We start from the raw sequence: 18,419 nt of genomic DNA, 5'->3' as shown, positions 1-18,419 counted from the left end.
CTAAGGTCTCAGCCATCTGCTTTTCAACCTTGCGATGGCTTCACAAGATTTTGTGGATGCTCCCCCTCTCCTCTCGCAGAACTGTAGTCCAGGCACTTGTAACATCACGCCTGGACTATGGCAACATTCTCTATTTGGGCGCAGATAAAGCTACTATACATGTGCTGCAGGTGGTGCAAAATGCGGCCGCGCGCCTGCTAAAGAATGTCCCCAGACGCACCTCAGCCACTGCCGCTTTGCGTGACCTCCATTGGTTGAGCATCCCAGAACGCGTTAAATTCAAGGCACTCTGCTTTATGTTCAAGGCTAAGCAGGGTAGCGCCCCAGTATATGTTCAGGGGCTGGTAAAACCCTATAGACCCCTGCGCTCATTAAGGTCATCGGACATTGGCAATTTCACAGTACCAAGATGGAAGCTGGCAAAAATGGGAGGCCGCTCCTTTTCCACTCTTGGTCCTAAATACTGGAACTCCCTCCCATTGGCATTAAAATCTGAGACCAACTTACTCCGCTTCCGTAAGGCTTTGAAGACCCTGCTCTTTACTAAGCGTGACCAATAGTCGGCAGAGGCCTTAAGTCAAGGTGACATTCTCTTTTCTTCTACAGTCTATCCCTGGCGCCGGGAAACCCATTGTGGGTAGCTGTGCGCGGTACAAGCTTAAATAAATAAAATAAAATAAATATTGGGGTGGGGCATGCCCCTGCCCTGGTGGGCAGCTCCCACCAGTACATTGTTATGTATATAAAAAAATCCTTGGTGTCTAGTGGGCTTTCTGCCCCTGGGAAGAAGATCAGGTGTAATTTCCCCCATCTGCCTCCATGGGGGGCCAAAAGGGTGTTACATGCATATAGAGGTGGGGGCATGGCCCTGTCCTGTTGGGTATCCCCACCACAATATTTTCATATAAAAAACAAAAAATGCCTCTTTTCTAGTTGCCTTTCTGCTCCCCGTCGAGGCAGATTGGGATAACTGACCCATCTGTCCCCCAGTGGAGGCAAAAGAATGAACGCTTCGAGCGGGTTAGAGGAAGCACAATCCCTTACCCAAGGGGCCACTCCCTCATTGCTGGTAGTTAGTGGGTGGATCCCTCCTTGAGGATCACTCTCCTGTGGTGAGCCCCAGGCAGAGATCCACTGGGCAGAATATTCATTGGAAAGAGGAAATTCTCCACTTTCCAATGATGCCTCTCCTAATAAGGAACAGTGCTGGGGGTAGGATATTTTGCCAAGCACCTATTCAGTGAAAGTGAAACAAACCCTTAGGCTTGTTTTACTTTCATTTTTGTAGAGGAATGACGTCAGCATCCCCTGTTTGCTGATCTTCATTACAAACAAAACAAGTTCAGGCTGCTCAGTGAGCTCTTTCCAGTAGCCCGAGCCTCTGAGAAAAAAGGAAACGTTCTCAGGCAGACCATTAGAGGGCCCTTTCAAATACACCCTTTGGAGTCAGTGCGGCATTCAGCCATTGAGGGACGACCGTGAATAAGGGGCTAAAACAGAAAAGTTTGATAACCAGACAGCAGCATTCTTGCTCTGAAACTCTGAACCAGACCCTAAGTACAGTAATTGGATCATTCTCTCATTCTAGACACACTTACCTTCCAGCCTTCTCTTCACTGCAGGTGAGGTGTCACACATCAACAAGAACTGTCCTGCAAATAAAAATAAAAATAGTCTTCCTGTGTTTTTTTCATTGTAACTTCTGAGAGCTTTGTGGAAATGATTTCTCGTTAAAAGTGATATGGTGCATTCTTTGACGATTAAGCCTCTATTTGAGATTTTCTGTGGCTCTACACGAAATTCTGAATATGTTGATGCCTCATAGCTCCTTAGGTGGAAAGATGTATTTTTGGATAGTGCTCAGATTTTTGACAGATGCACAGGTGTTCAATCAGAGTCTAATCAGACTGGTGGGTTTTTTATTTCATAACTTTTAGGATTATAGTGGAATGCCTTAACCACAAGTAATTACATTCACAGTGGATAGCAAGCTGGCTAAATGGAGTCTGATAGATTAATTTTAGTGTTTGAAAACAACTCAAAATACCCATAAATCGCAATCAATTTGACTGAACATTCATCACACAGTTCTTACACTCCCTGGGGTATGCGGACTTATAGGTGTAATCAGCCCATTACCAGAAGCACACTTCGTGCATGCTTGATACCTTCTGCGTTAAAATTGCTTCATAATAAGACCTACTCAGTACTGAATGTGATTGTGACTTACATCCTATTTAGTATTAAATCTTTTTATTGAACAAAAGACTTTCATATAATGCAGCAAATATACAGCAGACAGTGCATATGCGATAAGTGCTATATATGAAACAAGAATGTCAGGGCAAGGCTTTTTAGAAGGCTTACACAGCAAAAAGGACCCCTGTTCCAAACCGAAAGGCGGCTGAATCAGTAGCAAAAGTGAAAATGCCAGGAGAGAGAACGATCCCCAACACCGCCCCCCAGACCCCAACCCCCTATTAGCCTACCCACCCTCCACCCTCGTTCCAGGTCCAATTCCTCCCACCAAACACGCATCCAGTCACTCAACCTTAGATCAAGCATCGGGCTGAGACAGCCGCAACAGCCGTAGGTAACGGGGGTAGGTCACCTCCCTGAATTCTGTGGCCAATAGGGATAAGAAGGGTTGCCACAACACTGTATATTTAGCCCTCTCTCCCGCTTTCACCAAGGACAGTTTCTCCATGCCCAAGACTGACCAAAGTCTGCCCAACCAACTCTGCATGGTGGGTACCTGTGATGTGCGCCATAAGGCCAGAATAGTCTGAACGGCGGAGCCCAGTGCTATTGCGATTAACCTCCCTCTTCGACCCCTCAGGAGGAAATTAATGGCATTGGGAAGCCCTAAGAGAACATAGGCCGGAAATCTTGGAATCTCCGTATCAAAGTGAGTATCTATCTCATCAAGGACCACCTTCCAGTATCCCTGAATGTGTGTGCAATCCCACAAGAGGTGTGTCAATGTACCTGTCTCTGCGCAGCCCCTCCAACAGGACGCATCCTTGGTATGATCCATCTCATGCAACCTTTCAGGCGTGTAATACTAGTATGACACCAGCTTGATAAAAATGTCCGTCAGGCCCATGTGGCAAGCAGAGTGTCTGGCCACATAAAAAATGTCTTCCCACTCCTTATTGCTCAGGTCTCTTCCCAGCTCCCTCTCCCAGCGTGCCCTCCCCGCATTATAAACTCAGAAATATCGCTCCAGTAACATTCGGTAGAGGTCCGATATAAGTCGTTTGTCCGTCGTCCGGGAGAGAAGCCAGTACTCATATTGGCTGAGCTTTCGGTCAGCCTCCTCTCGCACTCGAGGGTCAAGCGCCCAGTGACGCACCTGGAAATAAAGGAGGCGCTCTGATTTTGGAAGGCCATGATCCTGACGTATGCACTCAAAAGGTGACACTCCCCCACCGGACTACATGTGGAATAAAACCCGACAGCCCGCCGGGCGCCACCGAGCAAACGCCCGCACAACCCTACCGGGCCCGAAGTCCGGATTTTCCAGCAGCGGCGTCCTGGGCGACGGAAACGTCGTCAGACCTTGTGGAGCGTTAGTCTGGTCCCACACCTCCAGAGGCACTCTGGTGATGAAAGAGGCATATAGGTTAGGGGGTCGTTGTTGTCTACGGAAGAAGGGGACTTCCTGCAGTGGGCGGCCCGCCAACGCCTGATCCTGAAAGAGCCAGTGCCGCTCCGACTCCCACCTGCTCCACTCCACTAAGGTGCGGAGGTGCGTCGCCTGGTAGTATAGTATCAGATCAGGCAGCCCCAGTCCTCCTTTCTCAGGAGGCAGCATCGCAGCCGCAGTTTCATCCTTGGGCGCCTTCCTTTCCAGATAAACTGCACAAGTTCTGATTGAGTTTGGGGAATCCAACCCTCTGGTGGTCGAAGCGGGATAGCGTGGAAGATATACAAAACCTGTGGCAAAATAGTCATCTTTACTGCCGGCACCTGTCCTAGCCAGGATAGTGGCAAATGCCGCCAACGTCCCAGCTCCGCGCAGATAGTACGGTGGAGGGTGGCATAGTTGATACGCACTGTGTCCTGCAAAGTTGCCGCCAATTGAATCCCCAAATAGGGACCGCCTCCGAAGACCAGCGGAAGGGAAAGCACTCCTCCAAGGAGGAGCGAGTCTGGTGTTCCAGGGAGAGATCCAGAGCAAGCGATTTTGCCATATTCAATTTAAAACCAGAGGCCCCCGCAAATGCATCGATAATCTCGACACTGGCCGGCAGGGATTCCTTTGGGGTGGCCAAAGAAAGGAGCGCATCATCAGCATATAAACTGATTGTGTGGATGTAGGCTCCAAATGTTATCTCTTGAACTCTAGGATCCATCCTCAGGGCCTGCGCTAGAGGTTCCATGTATAATGCAAAAACTTGGGGGGAGAGTGGACACCCCTGCCCGGTCCCACGTTCTATGGGGAAGCGGGATGATGAACAACCATTGGCGCGTACAGTCGCCATGAGAAAGGTATAACAATTCAGCACCCAAGTGCGGAATTTGGCACCCAGTCCCGCCTTTATCAACACTTGTTCCAGATAAGGCCAATGGACCCGATCAAATGCCTTCTCAGCATCAATCGACAGCATCTTGAATTCGCCGGGCAATCTTGTGGCCCGTTCAATCAGGTGGAGCACTCTCTTGGTATTGTAGGCCGTCTGTCGTTCGGGGATAAATCCCGCCTGATCCGGGTCAACCGACCCCTGCAGTGGGGTGCTAGCTGGGCAGCGAGGATGCTAGTATAAAGCTTGAGGTCAACGTTGAGGAGGGAGATGGGTCTATAGGCTCCACATTGCGTGCGGTCTTTCCCAGGTTTAGGGATGACAGAGATGGTGGCCTCCATCAGGTCCCTCGGAATAGCACCTGGTTCTGAAAATGAGTTAAAAAGAGCGGTGAACAGCGGAGCCAGTTGGAGGCAGAAGGTCTTGTAAAAGATCGCGGTGTAACCATCTGGGCCCAAAGCCTTAGCTAATTTGAGTCGTGAGATCGCAGAAATCACCTCCTCTGCCCGGATCGCCCTCTCCAGTGCCTCCGACTGCTCAGGTGAAACAGTAGGCAGGACGACAGCCCATAAGAACGCTGCACTATCTGCAGGGTCAAGTCTGGCTCCGGTATGCTAAAGGCATTTGCTATGTCCCTATCCCCGGTAACTCTATTTCCCGCCTGTGTGGTTATCTCTTGTACCGTGTGGCGCTGTAACCGCTCCCTGAGCGCCTTTCCCAGTAGACGCCCGCATGGGTCCCCGCCTGTGTAATGCATATGACGGACCCTCAAAGCTGCATACTCGGCGCAAGCTGTTGACGTGCTAGACGGAGCTGTCTCCAAACTCTCCATGCCCCTGCTCTTTGATGAAGCTTCTCTAACTCGCGAGTATGAGCCGACAGTTCCTCTCTTTTACGCGCCCCCTCCGCATTTACCACCGCCGAAAGCGCTATAAATTCGCCGCTTAGCACCGCCTTAAGCGCCGCCCAGTGTGTGGCCTGTGAAGTGTCAGAAGGCTGATTATGGGCCATGTTCTCTTTTATGGCCCTCTTGATTTTATCTATAACCTCCTTCCGATGGAGTAACGCATCGCGTAGTCTCCAACAGCGCAGAGCGCGGGCGAGGGGCAGGAAAGAGAACACTGCCTTGAGTGGCGCATAATCTGACAGCCCCATCACCCCAATGTCAGTCCGGGAGGCCAGCGCAGTAAGTGAAGTGGATGTCAACAGGCAGTCTAGGAGAGCATAGGTCTTGTGAGCACTGGAGTAGTACGTGTAATCCCTGGTAACCGGGTGAAAGCTCCGCCAAAGATCGGTCAACCCCAGCTCTCTCATCCTGCAATGTCCACCCTCTGACAGAGTGCCTGACTGTGAATAGTGCTGCCCTGATCTGTCCTGGAGGTTATCAAAGACCAAGTTAAAATCCCCCCTATCACAATATGTCTATCGGGTGACGTGGCAGTCTCACTAAGAATTTGGTGAAAAAACTTTTCTTGTCCCTCATTAGGTGCATATACTGAGCTGGCCGTGAAAGTGTCCTCCCCCAATGAAAATCTGTAGGAGAGCAGCCGCCCCTTAATTTCAGCGCTTTTCTGTAGAACCTTGCCTCTGAAGCGGTGGGACACCAATATAGCAACTCTCGCAGTCTTCGTGGAAGCAGAAGAGAAAAATTATGTTGGGAAATGGCGAGACTTCAGCCTATGGCAATCCGTGAGCAAGAGGTGTGTCTCCTGTAGGAGGCAAATATCCGCTTTCGAGTCCTCCAGGAGAGACAAGACCGCCCTGCGCTTCACTGGGTTGTTCAAGCCTCGGACATTCAAAGTGAGGAGGCACATGTCAGTCGCCGGCATAAGCATCCCTCAATCATTCAAGCTGTATCCCCTGAGACAGAGTCCCAACTGAAGCCTGTCCCTCTCTCGTTCCCCTCTCTGCCACCCCAGTCTTCCTCCCCTCTGCCCTTCTGCCAACCTTCTGTAAGCCAACGTCCTCACACACATCCATACATACCTGAACCTGGAACCCCTCCCCCCACCCTGCCAAACTACCCCCAAGAACGCAGATCAGTCCCCGTCTCCCTACCCTCAACCCCAACCCGCTGCCCCCCCTAACCCCAACTGAGAACTCCACAATAGAGATAAGAGTCCTGGACCAGTCACAACCTTGTTCAGGCCCATGGAAGAAGTCAGTAAAGGGAAACATGGCACTAGCAACCCCTGTGCCGTCGCTGTGTTGCACCTCAAACCCGAGGAGGTCCCTCCGGGCGGTTCTGGCAATCCCCAGGGAAGCAGGACGATGACTACGGGACAGTCCTTCAATTGCATTCTTCCGAACCCGGATTCCACTTGGCGCCAGCACTCCAGACGCTGTAGCCGCCTCCTGTCTGTCGGGTGAGGGCCTCAGGACCTGGGCCTCGATTTTCGTGCTCACTGCCCACTTTCGGCTGGTCTCCTTCTCCCAACGCTGCCGCGGCCGCCGTCCTCTACATCGTCCTCCAGTCTCTGGTAGTCGCGGGGTCCCCTGAGTACCTTCTTATCTTGCCCCAGTTGTGGCGACTGTTCACCCCAGCAGCACCCCACGCTGGGTAGGCCCCGAAGCCTGGGCCTCGAGTTTCGCACTCCCGAGGTCTGTCGCAACTCTGGGAGCGCTCACCCCGTCTATCACCTCCGCTGTCCGTGTAGCCGTCTCAACTGCACCTCGACCCCCGGTGCTCCGGCTCTCCTCCATCTCCGCCGTCCCTCTGACCGGGCCACACACCTTGTGAGCCCCGGAGGCCTCCTCCTGCAGGCACGGTGCACGGCCGATGTCAGCACCGCGGGGGGAAACCACCACGTTGGGCAGCCGTGGCAGTCCCCGCAACACCGTCGGGTCGGTCGCTGCAACCCCCGTGCCCGGGGCTGTAAAAGGCGTGATCTGGGGGGGGGGCGGGGGGGGTTGAGCTGTCTATGGGTGAATTACAAGGGCCAGGACCGGGAGCCTCACAGACTTGCTTCTGCTACGGTCGCCATCCTGGCCACGCCCCCTTACATCCTATTTAGAGGTGCTACTCTCCTTCTTGATTGCAGTTGGCATTCCTCCTTGAAGTCGAAAGCGGCAGATGAGTACATACAACAGGGCAATAAAGAAAGTGTATATGGTTTTAATTTTTTTATAGCAGCAACTTTTACGCTTACATTTCAGCATTCAAGAGTAAAAGGCAGCGGCGGCCAGCACAGGTAAATGCGGTTGGGTGGAGTGGGAGTGTAGAGAAGCCGACAGATGACGGAATAGGTATAAATAAATAAATATGCTCAAGATGAGTAGCTCTGTCATCAGCATATATTCATCCAAACATGCTGTGTTCGGTGATCTGTGTGGTAACTTGTGTTAATGTTCAGTTGTTGAGCCTGGTGTTTCGCAGGCCAGTTTGATGTTTAAAAATAACTTTTACTCCCTAATCCGAAATGTATTACCAATGTATGATTTGGGCGTTGCCTGTCATGTGCCATGGAAACTTAATTAAGTTGATTGTGAAATAAAACCCACACAATAACTATTCTGTTGTCTGTCCGCTTCCCCCGCTTCACCCTGCCCCACCTCACCGCACCTAACCTGTTCCTGCTGCCGCTGGTAAAAGGGTGCTAAAGGTAAAAAACGCATGCTCAAATACATTTTAAAAAATGCATAGAAAATCCCACCAAACTGCTGAAATAACCTATTTCTGTTTAATTTATTTGTACTTTTCCTACTACTGCAGGAAGAAAAAGAAGTGTGCTACCAAATTTGTAGCCTTATATCCATAAGCAACACAGTGCCAACATTCATATAGAAGTAAACACTATAATGTGAACTACATACTGTGCCAGGAGGCAGATTAGCGTGCTGTTAGCACTATAATCGTGCATGAATCTATCCCCATAAGATGCTGTGTCTCTTCCTTTGGTGTCATGCAGCAGCACACCCTAGGCTCAACTTACATGTCACACCAACTAATACCCTTTATATCCATTCACGCATGCACCCGCATGCATTCCAGAGGCCAGATAGCAGAACTTCAAAGACACTTCAGCAGGCAATCGGCTCTATAAATGACAATAACAATTCAAATAATAAAAGAGCATCTAATTCATGCATGTATTTTAAATTCTTCACCAAACAATGACAGAGTACCTAAATTAAGGTAAAGAATGCTTACAAGTATCTTTTCATTATAGTACAATGTACAGTTTCATTTTCCAGACTTACACAAAATCAAATTGTTTCCAGCAATGTTGTTATAAATTGAGTGAATTTGGTAATTAAAACATCAGAGGATGACAGTTCATCATTTCTACCTATTGTGGAAGTGTTCAGTAAAAACCGGCCTAGAAGACCATAAAACAGGCCCACAACCAGTCAAAGCAAGCCACAACTCATAACATTTTAGCATCAAGTGGAGCGTCAGTCCTGAGTATCTGCTTTTGCTTGACAAGAACTTGGTCTCCATTCTCAAATACTGTGTCTTGAGCGCCTCAGCGCTTATTGGTGTAGGCCTTGTGGTACATTGCGGCATCTTTATTTCAAGAGCTCTCCCCAACAGCAAGGTGGCAGGGCTTTCTCCTGTCATGAAAGGAGGAGTGGAATGGTAGGCACAAAGGGGTGGGCATAAAGCAATCTTCTGGCTGATGCCTTCCAGCACAGCATGCTGCGCAAACATTTTCAAAGTATTTATAAATGATTCGACAGAGCGATTTGTCTATGGCCAGGAAGGTGCGCTTTCAGATTGTTGATGCTCAAATGATTAAGAAAGTCACTCAACTCTCAGCTATTAAAGGGTGGACCGTTGTCAGATTTGAGAATAGAGGGAACATCACATGTTGTGAAAATGTCATCCAGCCTCTCGATTACTCTTTCATGTGTGGTTGATGATAGGTCTTCCACTAAAGTAAAACATGAGTAGTCGTCAACTACTACCATGAGATGATGTCCATTATTGAGGGGTCCGAAGACGTCAACCGCAATCCACTATTAAGCTTGCATAGGTAGATCAGACAGGCTCAAAGAGTGCTGAGTCATTTTGGAAGACAAGCAGTTGCACATGCTCCCTTTCAACTCATTCGTCAAGACACAGGATCCACACTTGATCCCTGAGGGCTCTTTTAGTAGTGGCAATGCCATGGTGTCCTTCATGTGTCAGTGCAATAACTTGCCGCCTCATACTTTCAGGGAAAACTATTCTTGCAACTCTTAGTCCAGACCATCTTGTGTAACAGAAAGCTCTTCATGAACTCTCGAATTTCTTGTACGCACCATCATCTTTATGAGGTCAAGTATGCTTCCTCCATGATTGTGCTGTAATGATTTCTTTGACTTTAAGCATGTCTTTGTCAGTATTAGTAACTGTCCAATCTGTTCAAAGGAAAGAGCTGCAGGCGCCCTTGATGCTACTATGAAATTGAAGTAGGCCTCGGCCACTTTGGACATTGTAATCATACTCCTGCAGAAGCAATCCCCACCTCTCGATGCATGGGGACAGGTTGGCTTTCGGATTTCTGAAGATGGTGAGCAACGCCTGATTATCTGTGACAAGTGTGAAGTGCTTTCTATACAGAAACACATCTAGGCTCTATTTCTCCTGTTGAAAATAAGCACGTTCAGTCTGAGATCGACTCTGGCTAGCATAGGCCACAAGAACGCCTCTCTCTGTCATGTCTCTTAGAGCAGGGCCGGCTCAATCGGTGCCACCGCATGGGCCCTGACTTGGGGTGAGGGGGCATCATTTGTGCAAGTATTTTGTCATTTAAGAAGCACCTGCTGCGGCAGAGTTCCTTGGCTCCAGCAATTATCAGGCATCAATTAAAATGCCAAGATAACTCTGGTGATTAATGTCTTCCTGGAAAGAGACAGAGTTTTGACTCATCCAAAGGTAATGCAGTGTGTTAAACTGACTGCTGCTAAGAATTGAGCCAGTAACTCACAAACAGCTGTGTGTAAACTGCAAGGAATATGTTAGAGCTATATGTTTTTTTTACCCAGTCTTTCATCATCCTAATCTTGTCAAAAGGGCAATTTGGGTAGAAAACAATTCTTCTTATTATAGAGAACCCCTAACACTGGTGTTACATTTTAAATTCTGAATGTATTATAAGGACTCTTAAACTATATTGTCTTCCAGTATCGATGACATGTCACTCCTACACTACACCTTGTACTCCTGTCTAATGTAACATTTCCCATACACTGATTTACAAACATATGATTGTCTCTGTCCAATGTGTGTGTGATGTAAAGTGCTCTGACACCTTACAATGGTATGAGTGGTGCTATTAAACTAAATGAATCCGAGGGACAGTAATTCTAGACACTTGAAGGGCACTGTTAAAGGGCGGTGGTGAGGGAATCTGTGACAGAGGTGGTCATTGGGGGAGCATTAACAAACATTGTTGCAGAGGGCGCCACCAGTGCTAAAGCCGGCCCTGTCTTAGAGTGGCACTCACAGTGGAAAAATCACAAATATACCTAGAGCAGTAGCTGGCCATGCCGAAGCAGGATCTCAGCATGGTCACATCTTCTAGATGTCAAGTAGACGACAAAGCGTATACCTTGTTCTTATTCACCGTAAAGAAAGGATATGTGTTGTTCTTGCTGCTTAGCCAGTGTGAAGGTCGTGCGGAATGTTGGAGCGAGATGATGCTGTGGAATGTTGAATGAGTGAGGTTGGCAGTTGGTGGATGGGCTGAGCAGCAGGAAGGCTGCTCCTGGTGGGGCTTTCTGTTCTTTAACTCCTGAACTTACCATTGTAATAAATGCCATCTAAGACACCCACGAGTTGGATCTTCATTTGTAGAGATAAGCACTTCAGCGTTTGCACTTTATGCCCTTTTCCACTTTACATACTTCTGCAATTTGGGAACAGCAACATTCTTACATAGTCCTGAATTTGGTCATAGATCAACTTCTGCGTTGTAGCACCATCTCATAGACTGAAAGGAGTTTTTTTTCCTGAAAGTTATAGTTGGATGTTAAGAAAGTGGCAACAATGTATAATACTGCTAGATATTGGCGTTTTTATGTCCTCTACAAGCTAAATTAAGATTACTATCTATATGCTAGTCACAAATCAGGAGCAGATTTTTTTTAACAAGCTCTTTTTTCAAATTGTTGGCACTTTGATTTTTGCACTTTAGGCCAATGCTCTGATGTGTATTATCTAGCTTATGAGCAGAGAACCATGAGTCACCTTGAGGCACAAGCATGTTGCACTTTAAGGTGGTCTCGATGATGGTAAAAATGCGATAATTTACAACTTACAGAAGGGGTGCAAGCACAAGCTTGTGGGCAGGTGCCAGGTCAAGGCGCCAAATATTTTTTGGGGTGGGCTGAGGAGTGGAGTTCTCCGGGTGGGGCCAGAGAGGGTGTCAGAAGTGGGTGGAATAGGCACTAAGGGTTTGCAGATAAAAAAAGAGCAAGGTAAAATCAGGTAGGGAAGGGGTAAGCTTTAAAAGCATGAGTTGAAGTCTGAGGGGATTGGTAAGCCCAGCGATGTTTCAAAGCAGGCTTAAGGATCAACTTCAGGGACCTAACGGTTGGAAGGTTAGTTCAAAGGTAACATGGAGATTTTTTTTAACATAATGTAAGAGGGTAGGTTGAAACTGAGGAAATGGTGCAAAGGATAAAGTTAATCTCATATAATATACATGGTATCTTAAATGCTTGAAAAGTGGGGCACTGTTAAAATTGCTTGTATCTATTTCTCCCGAGGTATTATTTCTGCAGGAAACACAATTTAAGATTTCTACCTCCAAATTGTCATTGCCAAAGAAGTTGTCTCACGCGTATTTTACTTCAGCCAAGGTGCCAGCTCAGGGAGTAGGTATTTTGTTTGCAAATACGTTAGACTGCTGAAATATATGTTGAAATATAGCATTTTATTGGCATACACTTAAACACATGAAACAACATCCTGCATCTCTGGATAGCTCCAGTAATGCAACGACAATGATAGGGCCCTCCCTGCAGACTGGGCACAGTGAGGGCTGTCCCTACACTGCAGGGGCCTGCTCAGTACAGCAGAGTGACTTTCTAGGGCATTTATTTAATATTCCATGCCATTGCATGCGTTCTGAAAGGCCTGCAATGGCATGGCTTAGAATGTGAGCAGGCCCCCTCCACAACAAGAAACCCTGGGGGCCCCCAAGACCTCCAGGCTGCGAACGCCTCATTTAGAACCGTGGCTAGATCCACATCTAGTTACTTTCCACCTTTCTATCTTTCTCTCTCCTACTATATCCGTAAACTTTTGTTCTTCTCTCATCAGTATCCCAGAACCTGTGCACCCTTCCTTGTATATCTCCATGTTCTTTTCTTCAGACTTCCTCTGTCTATCGCTTCTTCACACCTCTCTGTCAGTAGTGGTCGGTGGTGGGAGTAGCTGCCGGGCAGTGACGTGGGGAGGGGCAGGGTGGGGGGTAGTAATGTATGGATTACGGAGGATTACAGGTATGTAAACATATGAATAAATAAATAAAATTTTGCATGCACTGCATCGCATTTGGGGATGCAGTGCGTGCAACAAAATTTGTTTTATTTATTTATATGTTTACTTACCTGTAATCCTCCATAACCTATAGATTACTACCCCCCACCCTGCCACTCCCCCTCCCCACGTCACCGCCCGGCAGCTACTCCCACCACTGACCGCTACTGCTTTTAGCCACCCTGCACCTCATCTTTTCCTTACTCCCTATACACCCCAATCTTTCCATTTTCTTTCCCCTATTTCTCTCTATTCTCCCTTTTGCCTATATTCTACTATATCACTTTCTCTTCTGTATCTTGCCATCCTTTTTATTTCCTCACCACTCTCCAGTGTATACCTGCCTTCTGCTCTGTATCCCTCTCTTCTGTCCTGTTTCTCATATTTTTTCCATCCTCCCTCGTATTTCTCCTCTTTTCCTTATACCCTGTATTTTGGTTCCTTTTCTTTACCTGCCCACAGACCAGTATATCTCCCTTTACCAATTATCTCAAGAAAGATAGAAGGTAGAGAGAAAGAGGTGGGTACAGAGAAAACAACAGAAGTACCAAGATGGACAGAAACAGAGATGGGGAGGAAAGATAGAGGGACACGTACTGACTAAAAGAGGGACAGGGACAGATGTAAAGAAAAAGAGAGGGCAAGACATTTTGAGACTGAAAGATAGATAGATAGATAGATAGATAGATAGATAGATAGATAGATAGATAGATAGATAGATAGATAGATAGATAGATAGATAGATAGATAGATAGATAGATAATGGATTTGATGTACTAACATAATGAACAGAATCTTCCTAATTTCAGACCTTGGAAATTGTTATTCCTAAAGTATGTAATTTTATTTTTAATTTGCAATTTCTACTAGGTCACAAATCAACCTATCTCATGAATATTAATGGGGTAGGTCACAATTTAAGAGCCGTTAGGAATGACAGCTGAATCGGGGATGGTGCCTGCTAGGGTTGGCAGACCACCATGTCTGTGATGTCTGTGATTGCTTTTTAATAAAGCAATCTCTTTTCTTTTCATTTTAATGCAGCCCATTTTTCTAAAAGGAAAATGTTATGCGTTTAAAAAAAGAAAATGAAATACTTAAATTTCATTTTTCAAGATTAGGCAGTGGTCCCTAGTACCATTTCCTGCTCCTAAAAAATAAAAATAAATTACATTCTCAAAGAGGAAGTGGTCCACTCCTTCCATTTGTGAATGGGTTACCACCACTGTTAAATTGGTGGTAAAGTATTACATTTCTGTGACCAGAATTCAGTCATAAAACATTCATACTTTCTACTGCAAATCGGTATTTGGAAGACACGCCCAATATACGCCACTTCCAGATACCAATTCACAAATGCAAATTATGATAACATTTGTTACAAATTGCAATTTACCTTTTGTAGATCAAAATAAGCTTTTTTCGGTCACAAACACCTCATTCTGCAAATTAGTCTGCTTGCATCCTCAAAAACCCTTTGTACATCCTGCTCATCAATAGGAATGGACAAATAGACATGACAAAAGTAGATTTAGCTAGATAAGTCTAGTGCGGAAAGGGAGGTATACAAAGATAGAGATAGATAGATAGATAGATAGATAGATAGACAGACAGATAGATAGACAGACAGACAGACAGACAGACAGACAGACGGACGGACGGACGGACGGACGGACGGACGGACGGACGGACAGACAGACAGACAGACAGACAGACAGACAGACAGACAGACAGACAGACAGACAGACAGACAGATAGATAGATAGATAGATAGATAGATAGATAGATAGATCGATCAACAGACAGATAGATAAAACTATAGGTGCAGAAAGAAACGTACAGTTTACAAAGACAGAAATGTGTAGAGAGACTGAGATAGATTGAAAGATGGAACATCTACATGCCATTCCCTTTGGGAAGGTCAGCATTGAGGTAATTGCATAAGCTAGGGAGACTCTAGCACTTAAGGGATGACAGTCTATTGTCATTTGACAGCATATTCCTCTGTTTTGATGAATTACCAAAACATTGTACCTCATCACCTTCTACTCCTAATCTGAGGTCATTCCTGGTTCTCTACCCCACCATACACCTGCTGCCACCACAGCTTCACTTCGATACCCAACATTTGCAATCCAAATAACCAACTAAGCTTGCTCTCATATCAATACCATCATAGCTTCCATCTGTCACTCTCAACATTCATTGAGTTTCCCCAAAATCAAATACCACCCCAGTATCTGACTGTATACCATACTCACACACTCTCCTACCTACACCACTGTCTTTTAAGACATAATGTGGCTGATTTAGAGGTTGACAGACATAGTGCAGTCTGTAAGGATAATGGAGATCATTTCCCCGCCATCCCGATTGTACTCAATCTTCAAATTTAAAAATGACAGCCGGCCCAGTGGTCATCTCTATACCTTGAAATAAACCATTGTCAAGGTCAGGTCCCTTCAAAGTGCAAAGAGTTTAGTGAAAAGCAGTGATTACTTTTTTACAAAATAAGTGCAGGAGCTTTAGCTAGGAGGCAGCTTACACCAGGCTAGTTCTCCTGTTAACATCCATTTAAAACAGAACCAACGACTAGCCATGAAAGTGGTTTGAGGATGTGGCATAATGGCCAGAGCTGCCAACTTCAGAGCGGTGGAACCAGGTTTAAGTCTCGGCGTTGGCTCAATATCCTGGGATTCTTGGCAAATCACTTAATCTCCCCATAGATGAATGTGTCCTTAACTGGTGCTCATGAAAAGCGTCAGTGCTGATGATTAAGTGCAGGTGCTAAGCACCAGAAACCAATGGGTAAATTAACAAGTGAGCACCTTGAGTGCCTTATGGGTGAGTAGTCACACATTACAAGCCACCTGATTGATTGATTTATTGATTGATTGGAAACTTTCAATATGAAGGAATGCCGAGCTTCTGACCTATCTTTATTTCCTGGTAGTCAGTCTTCTCTAAGTGCAGTATGCCTAAATTGAATGGATGCAAATAAATTAATCACTGGTTTCCCTTTAAGTGAGTGCATATAAAAATAATAATGTCAGCCCCAATATTTCACTCTTAGATAAGTAAATTACTGCATTTCTGTTCTCTGGTAATCCATTCATGAGCTGAATGATTTGTGTTTGGCTCATGTTTATACTCATTAACATACATTCTAACCCTACAGTGTTGTATTACCTAATGGATATGAATTGTGTTCTACTTTTCAGAAATTACTTCAGCAAAGAGAATCAATTAACTACAAACTTACATGCCTCAAACTTTAGTTTATTTCAACTAGGTGTATTTTTGTACACACCTATTTTGTGACAAGGCTATTATTTAAACCAGTAGATAATGTGTGTTTTTCTCCCTCGACCTTTTGAAAGACCTATGGAATGAGTACATGATGAGAACAATGAGTAGAGATGTTTGCCATTTTATTTGCCATAACTGGACACGTTTTACTTTATTTTTTGGTTCCTGGTTATGAGCAGCTAATAATATAGGTAAAGCAATAGAGCAAGTTTGGGTATTTATATCGAACTGATAACACGGCAGGAGTCTCAATTGAATGATTCATTTCAAGTCAAAATGTATTTGAGCAGATGTAATCAATAAGCTAGTCATGCACTCCTCTGAGGGGAAGGTACAGCCAGATTGATGTGAGGCATGTTGTGCTATATTGTCCTTATAAGAAGATGCATTAAATTGTTATTGATTACATTATATTAATGTTTAAAACTATCTGTACTGTATTTCACCAAAAGTGAACAACACTCTTTCAGTGCTGATGAAAGCAATCTTTGATATGTTCTCTCTTTCCTCCTTCAGGTAATGCGTTTGTGGTGAGCCTGGCGTTTGCAGACCTGGTTGTGGCCTTATACCCGTACCCGCTGGTGCTAGTAGCCATCTTCAACAATGGATGGGCCATGGGTAAAATGCATTGCACCGTGAGTGGATTCGTCATGGGGGTGAGCGTCATTGGATCCATCTTCAACATCACTGGGATTGCCATCAACAGATATTGCTATATTTGCCACAGCTTTGTCTACGACAAATTATATAGTACATGGAATACAATGCTCTACGTCTGCCTAATTTGGACCTTCACTGTGGTGGCTATTGTTCCAAATTTCTTTCTTGGTTCCTTGGAGTACGATTCCCGGATATATTCGTGCACTTTTGTTCAGACGGCCAGCTCCTCTTACACCATAGTGGTGGTGGTCATCCATTTCATTGTTCCTATATCTGTTGTGTCCTTCTGCTACCTGCGGATCTGGATCCTGGTCATTCAAGTACGAAAGAAAGTGAAGTCGGAGACAAAGCCTAGAATGAAGCAAAGCGACTTCAGGAACTTCCTCACAATGTTTGTGGTTTTTGTCCTTTTTGCTTTCTGCTGGGCGCCCCTGAACCTGATTGGACTGGCGGTGGCAATAAATCCCTCAGAAATCGCTCCTAAGATTCCAGAGTGGCTGTTCGTTGTCAGCTACTTCATGGCCTACTCTAACAGTTGCCTTAATGCAATAATTTATGGTCTGCTAAATCAGAATTTTAGGAGAGAGTACAAGCGGATTCTTATGTCCCTCTGGTCGCCAAGACTATTCTTTCAAGAAACATCGAGGGGCGGAACCGAGGGACCAAAAAGCAAGCCGTCACCTGCTTTAAATAACAATAACCAAATGAAAACAGATACCTTATAAAATGTCATGGAACATGCCAAACCATGGCAGCCAATATGAGCTACCATGATAGTGCTAACTACACTCACTAACTTTTCGTTGAACTAACACATGCTGCATTAATAGAAATGTTTAGTGTTAAATGAACACTGTGCTTTTGTTAATCTTCCAGTGCACCCTGCTCAATTTTTTAATAATAAACATGAGGATATTTTACCTTGTAACTCTGTTACTAACAACGTTTAAGAGTCATACAGTAAGTATATGGTCAATACATGGCAGATATGAGAAGTGCAATGTATTACAAAGTGTTGCTTTATTTCTCATCAGATAATTCATTTTCAATGAGTACATATACTTTTAGAAAATAAAAATACAAATGTACACATATTTTTCTTCAAGAAATTTACTCTGTAAAACTTTGCAATAAAATCATATGTAACATGCTTCCTATTTGGTATTCACTGTTTCAGAAATGTATTGAATCTACAATATATGTCAATGCAAATGTAAACTATTCATTTTTGAGGCATGATATGTGTTTTCCTCAATGTAAACAGCATAGCAACATGTAATCTAACATATTAATTTCAGTCAAATAGGAGCTCAATTAAGCAGTCAATTTAATTGATCACGGAGGATGTTATCTATATAGATGATCAACAAAAACGTTTGAAATGTTGAAAAGGAAATCTAGGAGTAGGAGTTCTGTCACTTCAGTAAAGAGTGCATCTGAAGGCAATTTCAAAT

At 45.3% G+C, this 18,419-nt stretch overlaps 1 protein-coding gene across 1 annotated transcript in view; it reads left to right on the top strand.

Moving 5' to 3' along the window:
* LOC147660707 (melatonin receptor type 1B) overlaps positions 1–17,955 on the top strand; it is a 54,770-nt gene extending 36,815 nt beyond the window's left edge. The window contains exon 2 of the mRNA XM_086951520.1: positions 16,822–17,955. Coding sequence (XP_086807646.1) covers positions 16,822–17,690 — 869 coding nt within the window. The 3' untranslated portion in view covers positions 17,691–17,955. The remainder of the gene's footprint in view (positions 1–16,821) is intronic.
* The last annotated feature ends 464 nt before the right edge of the window (positions 17,956–18,419 follow it).

The sequence above is a fragment of the Lissotriton vulgaris genome, unplaced genomic scaffold (genome assembly GCF_964263255.1).
Source record: "Lissotriton vulgaris unplaced genomic scaffold, aLisVul1.2 SCAFFOLD_812, whole genome shotgun sequence".
NCBI classification, from domain to species: Eukaryota; Metazoa; Chordata; class Amphibia; order Caudata; family Salamandridae; genus Lissotriton; species Lissotriton vulgaris.
The sequence above is the reverse complement of the archived record's forward strand: the minus strand, read 5'-3'. Positions and strand labels throughout refer to the sequence as shown.